The sequence below is a fragment of the Vigna radiata genome, chromosome 4, assembly GCF_000741045.1.
Source record: "Vigna radiata var. radiata cultivar VC1973A chromosome 4, Vradiata_ver6, whole genome shotgun sequence".
NCBI classification, from domain to species: Eukaryota; Viridiplantae; Streptophyta; class Magnoliopsida; order Fabales; family Fabaceae; genus Vigna; species Vigna radiata.
Genome location: NC_028354.1, coordinates 4911433 through 4921036, shown reverse-complemented (window position 1 = coordinate 4921036; position 9604 = coordinate 4911433). Strand labels below are relative to the sequence as shown.

The following is a 9604-nucleotide window of genomic DNA, read 5'->3' as shown; positions in this document are numbered from 1 at the left end:
CCAGCTGAGCCCTACCGATCATTTTCTCCCTCCACCCGATCCGTTTCTCCCTCCACCCGATCCACCCCTTACTCTCAATACCTCCATACACTACAATTACCTTTATTTTCTCTAATCCAAAATAAAAATAATAGAAATGAATAAAATGATTCACTTTTGTAACTGTTTTCCTTATATAATTTTTTTATAATTTTAATAATTACTAATTTTTTGTTTTCCACTCTTTATTGTCATCAGAAAAAGGAAAAAAAAAAGTATACACGCACCTATACAAATCTATTATTTTTCTTTCTGGACTTTTATGTTAGAAAAAATACTAATAATGATAGACTGATGTGAATATATAACATTTTTCCTTTTTAGACTTTATTTGATATAATTATAAATTCTTTTGTGTATCAAATTCCAAGATTATTAAATCTTTAATAGTGATAATAAGTATTGTGTTTTTTTTTTCGTTTTTTTTTATCAACTATTATTTGTTTTTTTTAGGTTGGGAAGTTTATTTTTAATTTTCTTTCTACCAATTGTTTTTATCTTTATAACAACATAATTGGATTTCCATGGCTTTTACTTACTAAAATACTAAACCAATTAACCAAGATAAGAAAAAAAAAATACTGTAGAATGATTAAAATAAGGATGTTTTTTTCAACAAATTATTATGAAAAAATATATTTAATTTATAAATCAAAATTACAAAATATTTGATTTCTTTATTGTATGATAGTCGATATGAAATATATTTTTTAATAAACATTACATAAAAATATATTTTAGTTATTTTAATTTATTATGAAACTCTATTTATCATTTTATACATGTTATTTATTATTATAAATGATAAATATAAAGACTGAATACTTTATAATTTAATTTAAAAATAAAATATAATTTTTCATAATAGTTTGAAACGGATTTTTAGAATAATATTATTGTCCTTCACAGTTCAATGTTTAGATTTTGTATGTTTGAAAACTCTTCCTCTTCCTCCACCCAATCCCATTTACATGCTAGGCAAGCACGACACCACAACGCGGGATTGCAGAGAGAATTACTTCGGTATATGAAGAAAAGCCAACCTTAAATGGACCGGCCCAAACAATACTATTTCGCTTCGATCCGGCCCACAAAAGATAGATATTGCTCACAGCAAAGGCGAAGCATTCCTAGTCCTAACCTATAAAATGCCCGTGTCCGTGTTCTTCTGAAGCATGTAAGAGGTGTAATAACACTCGGAGTTCCCCACGCAACTTTGTATTTTTTCTCGGTTGTTGTAACTTTCTGCAAGTTGCAAAATTTTTCATCCGATCGCATTTTTCGTTGAACTGGATCGTGATTATTGGTATTTGTTTGTCTGCTCATTTCTTTGTTAACTTCAGGAACACGCAGACTTCAAGTTGTCTTCAAGTCCTCGAAATCTATGGTACGTTGACCCATTACTTTTGTTTATTCTTTGTGTTCTTGACTCTGCAATCAACCATGTTAATAATAGAAATTGTAAATTTGAATCAGTTAGGAAATTGTTTCTTTTTAATCTTGAACTTTATCAGTGATCACTCTTTATCCTTGATCGAGTCTTCAAAATTGCGTGCCTTGGAACTTAATGGTCTAAGTGCTGACCTTTTTGTTTTTCCTTTGATCAAATAAGTGTCGATAATTTTCATGATCGTATTTTGTATGTCAACTTTTTCTTTTCTTCTTTTTGCTTTGAAAAAATTGCAGGCGTATTACGGAGGTGATCGATGTGCAACCTTTGAACAGTATTATCGCTGTTACCCTGTCTCCTTCATCGACAAGGTACGATCACTGATTCGGCCTCTGGCGGTCTACGGTGCCTGTAATTTTCTTTTGATAGTTGCCAGAGAGAAAATTTTCAAATTTGAAGATTCTGTTTTCTTTCCTCAAATGTTAGAACTTTTCTATTCACAATGGTCAATGTATCCTTTGGGGTTTGTACTTCTGCTTGTGTTAATCATCCAGTGCCCAATTGGTCTGTGGTCGCTGGCTATAGATTGCTTACTTTACTGGGTTGTGAGTGACATTGGTGCATTTTTCATGTGCATTGATATAGCTATCTTTTAAAAAAATATATTTAAATGTGCACGTGATTCAAAATATTAATCTGATTCCATAATTTCTTGATTCTTTGCAGTCACATCTGGAAAAGGGTGATAAAAGTATGTACCAACAACTTATATTTTACTTCTTTCATGCTAAACATGTATAGAACTTTCGTAACTTGAGTATCCCTATAAGTTTTCTTATGACAATTATCGCTTCCTTCAGTTATCATGCCTCCCTCAGCCCTTGATCGCCTCGGTGAGTAAATGTTTGTCTGATTTCAACTATTTGATTCATTTTTTCCTGCCTGCTAAATTACTGGCTTATTCATCTAAATATCTATCACGATTTTCACTGATTTTGTTTCTCAGCGTCTTTGCACATAGAGTACCCTATGTTATTTCAACTTATTAATCCTTCTGCTGAAAGAGTTACACATTGTGGGGTGCTAGAATTCGTAGCTGATGAAGGGATCATATATATACCATACTGGGTAGGTGATACCTCTTCTTTTGTTGATTTTATTTTCTGTGTGATTTCTGCTCAATGAATTTTTTCTCATTTGTTTACAGTTTATGATATTCTTTTTGGTTTTGTTGTCAGATGATGGAAAATATGCTCCTCCAAGAGGGAGACCTTTTATATGTGAAAAACACCAACCTTACAAAAGCAACTTATGTGAAGCTGCAGCCTCACACAAAGGATTTTTTAGATATCCACAATCCAAAAGCCATGTTAGTATTCTTTTACAACATCTAGATATGCCTTTGGTAATGTGTCAATTGATATGCTCTTTCTTTCTCTTGATTATTCACAGCTTAGAGACTTCACTGAGGAGTTACTCATGCTTAACAACTGGGGACACTATAATGGTTCAATACAACAACAAGAAGTATTACATTGACGTTGTTGGAGCTCGACCCTCTCCTGCAGTCAGTATAATTGAAACTGACTGTGAAGTTGATTTTGCTCCGCCACTTGATTATAAAGAACCTAAGAAACAAGCCAAAGTTGACAGGAGAAGACCAAAGGGTTGGCATTCTATGCTCTTTTGAATTTGCTCATTTTTATTTAGTAAAAAGCTTCATTCGCAGTTTATGATTATATTCTTGGCATTTCAGTTGAAGATGAGCCGCCAAAAAAGATTGCCCGGTTCAATTCATTTTCTGGTTTTTCAAGACGCTTGGATGGTAAAGCCTCGTTAGAACCAGTTGAACAAACATCCCTTCCGGAGTTAGAGCAGAAACAATATGACGAAGAAATCAATAATTCAGACGCTAAGCCAACAAATACTGCGTCTCATGGAGCTTTGGGAAAGCTGGTGTTTGAGTCAAATGCAACTATATCTAGCAATAAAGCAACACCTAAGGTAGTTTTTAGCGGTAGGAATTTTCTGGATAGACGCGTTTCATTAACATGATCCGGAGTTCAGACTCTTATTCCTTTCAGAAGTCCATCTAATCAATTTTTTTTTTTTTTTTTTTTTAGGTTTCTCAAGAAAGTCAATGTCAAGACAAATCCAAGGAGGAAGCAGATCCAAAATTCAAACCTTTCATTCCCTTTTCTGGTTCTGGAAGACGTTTGGGTGGTAAAACCTCAGCAAACCCAGTTGAAGTAGCATCCTTTCCTGATTTATATCAGAAAGAAACTGACAAAGAAATGAAGGATTCTGATTCTAAGCCAGCAAATGTTGCGTCTCGTAAAGCTTCCGGAAAGCTTGTGTATGGGATAAATGCAGCTTCATCTAGCTGTCAAGCAACATCTAAGGTAATTCGTTAGCAGTAGTAATTTACGGAGAGACAAAGAAATGCCGTAAAAATTCTATGATTCCATTGAACCAATTTTTCTTTGATTTTAGACTTCTCATGAAAACAAATGGCAAGAAAAATTTCTAGAGGAAGAAGATCCAAAATACAAGCCTTTCATTCCGTTCTCAGGAGCTGGAAGAAGTTTGAGTGATAAAGCCTTAGCACGAACAGTTGAAGAAACATCCCGTCCAAAGCTAAAGCACAAAGAAACTGACAAAGAAATGAAGAATTCGGATTCTAAACCAAAAAATACTGCGTCACGTAGATCTTCTGGAAATCTTGTGTTTGGATCTAATGTAACTACGTCTAGCTTTCAAGCAACACCTAAGGTAGTTCTCAGAAGTAGCAATTTTATTGATAGAGCATAAAAAATCTATAATTTGTTTACATGATTTTTGTATGCATTTTCTCTTCATCTACCATTTTTTCTTTCTTTTTAGTTTTCTCCAGGAAACAAAAGTCAGGAGAAATCCCAAAAGGAAGAACAGCTAAAGTTCAAGCCTTTCACTGGAAAGAAGCATACGTTAATGGATTGATCCTTATTATCTAATTTTGTCCTGTTTTCTTTTGATAAACGGAATATTGGTTGAACCAACATTGGCTAAGCTTATATATGTTTTTCATGCTATATATGTAAATATGTAAATATCAGATGTAAATATCAGATGTAACCTCATGGAATCAGAAATTACTCCAAAAGATTTTTGAATTCTTATTTGATTTATTTTGCCGATATTCGTCATCTCCTATCTGCTACCGGTTGTCTTTAATTATATAGGCCTTTTATTTTCTTATCAGCAAGCCTTTTATTTTTATTTTTTTATGCAAATCGTTCCTTAAATTATACGATGCCCCCGTTTGATTTGAGAAGCCCTACAGCTTTGGAGGGAAGAATCTAGTTGAAGGGAATTAGTATAAAACAGTAATAGAGATAATGCATCCTGCAAAACATAATATGCTAACAATGCGCTAATAAAATTGTGAGGGCAGCACAAACAGCAGTCATGTTTTAACTTCATAGTCTCAGCCATCTTATTAAAACCGATAGACAAAGAAAGGCAAGAACTATAAAATTTAACCCAATAAGCCAAGATAAAAAAAAAAATAAAAAAATTGAAAGTTAAAACCAATCATTTTTTCGTAAGAGTTTTGTTTAATCAACCGGTTAAGTTCAACGTCAATAGAAACACGCGATTGTAAAATTAAAAAAGTAAATAAAAAAAATCATTAAATACAAATTCAAACAATTGCAATGTATTCACAAGAATTTGTCTATTCTTAGCATTTCCATGTGATAATAATCACACATATATGTAATATATGGATTTTTGGCGTTTAAGGGTTGCACGGAGATTATAATTGAAGCATGATTATGGGAGTTTTCGTCTGTCTTCAAAACATATTACCTTTGTCTATTGTTTGAAATAAATATATAAAATTTTCCAACAACATTAATCAACATCAAATCACAGTACACTACCAGACCCACAAGTTCTCAGAACTTGGAAGTATAAATTAAGCTACTACTGATGTTTCAATCGAAACTTTTCTAGAACACTTGACACTTTCAGGCTTCTCATCGCTTTCCCACAGTTCTGGAAATGCCTCTTTCATATTGTGGATACTCTCTAAGGCATGATCCACTCCCATAGTTCTAACATAATTTCCCACCTGCATGCATGCATGTCACATTAGATAACTCACAACTGTATAGGCTTCCTATAAAATGTTCATGAGTATTCATGATGATTTTTTGAGGCTACTATATGCCGTTTGAAATCACTAACACCAGAAAGAAAGAAAAAAAAAAAAAAAACTAATGTTCTATTCTATGACTAGTGTTATGCTACTGACCAAGACTGTGTGAAGGCCTACGGATTTGCCCGTTTGTAAATTGCGGAGACTGTCATCAAAGAATAACTGGAAAAGCAAAACAAGGTTACATAATTTAGTTTGCAAGAAAATACATATCATTAAAAAACTGATAAGTGATATTCTTGGATACAAAAGACACAAAACAAAGGTCAAATTAGGATTAGAGAGAGAAGGGAAAAGAAATGAGCAAAGAAGGATTGGTGATCTTACTGTCCTTCGAGGGTCTATATCTGCTATACTGAAAACCTTTTCAAATGCATCTTGAGAGGGTTTACATACAACCGGGGTCCGTGGAAGCACTACATCAGAATCAGGACTATGAATGTATTCATAAAAATCAAAAACCCCTGCGGGACTTGGTTTACATTCACTGCCATCTTCATTGGAGGAATTCAGGGTCTCAAAGCATATAACACTTTCAAAACAATCCTCCAATCCAAGCCTGCGAAGCACTCTACTAGCATGGGCCTTGTCTGAGTTCGTAAAAATCTTGGAAAAAATAATATGACAGCAACATTATGCTGAAGATATATTTATCAATCAGGTCCTATTTTGTTCATTATTAAATAAGAACAAAGAAACTCACAATTTTTCTAACAGGCAAGCTCAGCAAAACTCCCCTCAGAACAGGGTCAGGTTTCAGTATATCATATGGCAATCTCCCATGAACAAAGCTGCTCAAAACAAAATAGTCCTCGGTGCTTATTATATTTCACATGATTTCTAACTACTACAAAAAAAAATTGAAAAATGGAACAAATCTCAGATATGTAGAGACAGTTACCTATGAAAGTCATCATAGTCAAAGTCATAGCCAATAGCCTGGTGAAAGAGAAAGAAACAATGATTGGATTGATTCGTTAGCATCACATCTAAACAAAAAAATAAAAATGCCTTTTAACAAACAGTAAAAGTGCAATTACTTATACCTTGAGACCAGCCATGGTTGTACCATAAGTCTTGTATAAGGAAAAGCACAATTCAGGAACTTTAGCCTCTGCTATCCCAAGCTTTTGAAGCATGTACTCTGTACAACCCATTGAAATAAAGAAATTCAGCGAAATCCACACACATTAAAGTGATGACACATTCAATTCGGTGAAGTCACTACCCTGGATATTTTTCTTCACTTGCTCAGCCAATCCAGAACTCAAAGGATAAAGGGTATCATCAAGATCTGAAATTAAGTCATCAATATCACCATGGCAAATAACGAAACCTGCATTTACGAGTGGGAAAGCCACCAAAAATAGTCAAGGCTTACCAAATAAAAGACAATCGTACTTCGCATTGGAAATCCCCTGGAACTGATCCCCGTTCTCCATTTCAGACTCTGGCAGGCTCAACTGCAAGCAAAAGAAGGAAGCATTGCAGTATGTTAAACTAACGCTAAACTAAAATGTGAAGAAAATCTTGGTATTGTACGGTTCAGCACAGTCGCTTACTGCGTTAGAAATTGTATGGCAAGAAGAAACGGATTGTAGGGAAGAAAGGGTGGAAAGGGGAATAAATAGAGTGAGTCGAGTGAAAGCTATTTGTGACGTGAATAATGGTGATTGTGTTGAAAGGTTAATGTATAAAACTAGAAAGGAAGATGATATTTTCACAACACAATTCTAAACTATAAAGCTATTTGCTGCTAAAATAAGTTTTTCAAACTAGAAAAGTAAAAAGAAAACTCAAAGGTGTTGGGAACATTTATGACATGTACCACGTTGTCCATTACCATGATGACACGTTTCTGTCTTCAAGTTTAACATGCATTCCACTCTTTCATCTTTACTTTCTTTGTTCGCCGCAACTACTACGCAGGTTTCGACTTTCGGCTTAACTCAATATAATAATAATAATAATAATAATAATAATAATAATAATAATAATAAATAATAGTAAATAATAATTAGTTTTGTTTTTTACTTAACCCACTAAGCAAACATTTCATAAAAACACTGCCCAAGTTGTTGGGGGCAATTTAGATTTGTCGGTGATTCTTTTGTTTTTTTTGAAGTACTTATAATTTAATATCAAGCTTTAATAAATGAAGAGATTTAAAGCCGTTTACCGGTGCATCGCGTAACGTTTCCATATATATATATATATATTAGCTCTTTGGTAGCATTTTCTAACAAAGATTCTAACTTATTTTCCGATTATTTCGTCAAATACCACATTTGAATTTAAATTTATTTCAATAGTATATTATGTTTAATATTTATATAAATAGTAATTTTTTTTCAAGTCACAATTTAATTCTTAGAAAATATAATTTTGAATTTAATTTTTGTTCTTTTAAATCATAAAAATAAAAATTCAGTTTTCGAAATACTAACTTATTTTTTCAACAAATTTCTTTTAAATTACAGTTTAGAATTCCGTTACCCGAAAATTGAATTGTAACTTATTTTTCAACCAATTTTCTCCTAATTACATATTAGAATTTGATTTTCCAAAACCAATTTTCAAACAAACACCTATTAGTGATATAACATCAACCTCTTGTATTTGATGTCTAAACAATGCATGAACTTCCAATTAGATTTTTTAATGTTTTAAAATTATTTGACGTGGATTTTTCAAGAAACAGATGTTTATTGAAGATATGATATTGGCCCTTATCAAACACTTTATTTTATTTATAAAAAAAAGTTATAGGTATTTTTTATGTTAATTTTTTTCTATACTAACATTAAATATAAAACGTTATAAACTATTTTTTATTAGTAATTCCTCCACGTTACTTTTCAATAATGTGATTAAATGTTATGACACATTTTGATGTAAAATGTTATATTGTTTTTTAGATTTAAGAAGAAAACCTCTTTTCTTACTCTCTTTAAATGCGTGAAAATTTTTTCTTTCGCAATGAAAAAGAATTTAACTAAAGTCATTTTTGACGCTTTTAACTGAGGAAAAAAAGTTAAAATTTAAGTGATATGTAAGTTAAGGAAAATTTTGTAAGTTTTGTCTATTTGAATATAAAACGTTATAAACTCATTTTTTATTAGTAATTCCTCCACTTTNCTTTTCAATAATGTGATTAAATGTTACGATACACATTTTGATGTGAAATGATATATTGTGTTTTAGATTTAAGGAGAAAACCTCTTTTTTTACTCTCTTTAGATGCTGGTGAAAATTTTTTCTTGCGCAATGAAAAAGAATTTAACTAAGGTCATTTTTGACGCTCTTAATTGAGGAAAAAAAGTTAAAATTAAAGTGATATGTAAATTAAGGAAAATTTTGTAAGTTTTGTCTATTTGAATAGGACACAAAAGAATAAAAATATAAAGTCATTTTGTCTATAATTTCTTCTTTTTATGTACTTGTTTTTACTTTGATACTTGTAACATATTATAATATTTTCTTTCATTCTTTGTTTATCATAATTATTAATATAAACAAATATTATATCTTCTTAATATAATGAAAATTCAGTGATGAAATTTGAAACTTCATTAAACTTGTATTAATGTTTATTATATATTTGAATTTGTTTTTGGAAAGTTATTTGAAATATGATCTAATAAAATCTCATTATAAAACTTTGCTTGTTTAAGTTCTATTATTCGAAACACCATAAGAATGGAAGATTGTTGGAAAGCTCGATAGATTCCAAATACTTTTTTATTAAATTCTTTAAAATAAAGTATACAACATGATTTTTTTTATTAAATTCTTTAAACATGCTAAAGTTAGTCTACACCAATTTTTATTTTGAAAAGTTGTTCACTCTTCAAAGACCATCGATCTTGTTTTTTACTTTAGTTTAGATGAAGAAATCATGAGGCATAATGGCATATACTAAAATGTTGCTTGAAGAAAAAAAAATGAAATTAAAGTTATATTAATAACATTAA

General features: G+C 31.5%; 2 protein-coding genes across 4 annotated transcripts; one reads left to right on the top strand and one right to left on the bottom strand.

Annotated features, from left to right (window-relative positions):
• The first annotated feature begins 1110 nt into the window (after window positions 1-1110).
• LOC106758177 (ubiquitin recognition factor in ER-associated degradation protein 1-like) lies at window positions 1111-4600 on the top strand. Of its 3 annotated transcripts, none has more exons than XM_014641118.2 (12): window positions 1111-1216; window positions 1383-1426; window positions 1726-1800; window positions 2156-2180; window positions 2290-2322; window positions 2436-2557; window positions 2668-2798; window positions 2882-3096; window positions 3186-3433; window positions 3553-3831; window positions 3923-4201; window positions 4313-4600. In XM_014641118.2, exons 2-12 carry the CDS (start codon window positions 1424-1426, stop codon window positions 4406-4408), a joined length of 1506 nt encoding a protein of 501 aa, XP_014496604.1. In that variant the 5' UTR covers window positions 1111-1216; window positions 1383-1423; the 3' UTR covers window positions 4409-4600. The 3 variants fall into 3 exon arrangements, with proteins under 3 accessions (XP_014496604.1, XP_014496603.1, XP_022635347.1); XM_014641117.2 differs by having other exon boundaries at window positions 1213-1270; XM_022779626.1 differs by lacking the exon at window positions 1111-1216 and adding an exon at window positions 1237-1273.
• Window positions 4601-5242: 642 nt separating this feature from the next.
• Window positions 5243-7352, bottom strand: LOC106758724 (uncharacterized protein C24B11.05). Its single transcript, XM_014641692.2, has 9 exons — window positions 7193-7352; window positions 7012-7093; window positions 6859-6924; window positions 6677-6774; window positions 6532-6569; window positions 6334-6421; window positions 5958-6236; window positions 5727-5792; window positions 5243-5543 (listed from the first exon to the last, which is right to left on the bottom strand). Exons 2-9 carry the CDS (start codon window positions 7070-7072, stop codon window positions 5388-5390), a joined length of 852 nt encoding a protein of 283 aa, XP_014497178.1. The 5' UTR covers window positions 7073-7093; window positions 7193-7352; the 3' UTR covers window positions 5243-5387.
• Between the last annotated feature and the right edge of the window lie 2252 nt (window positions 7353-9604).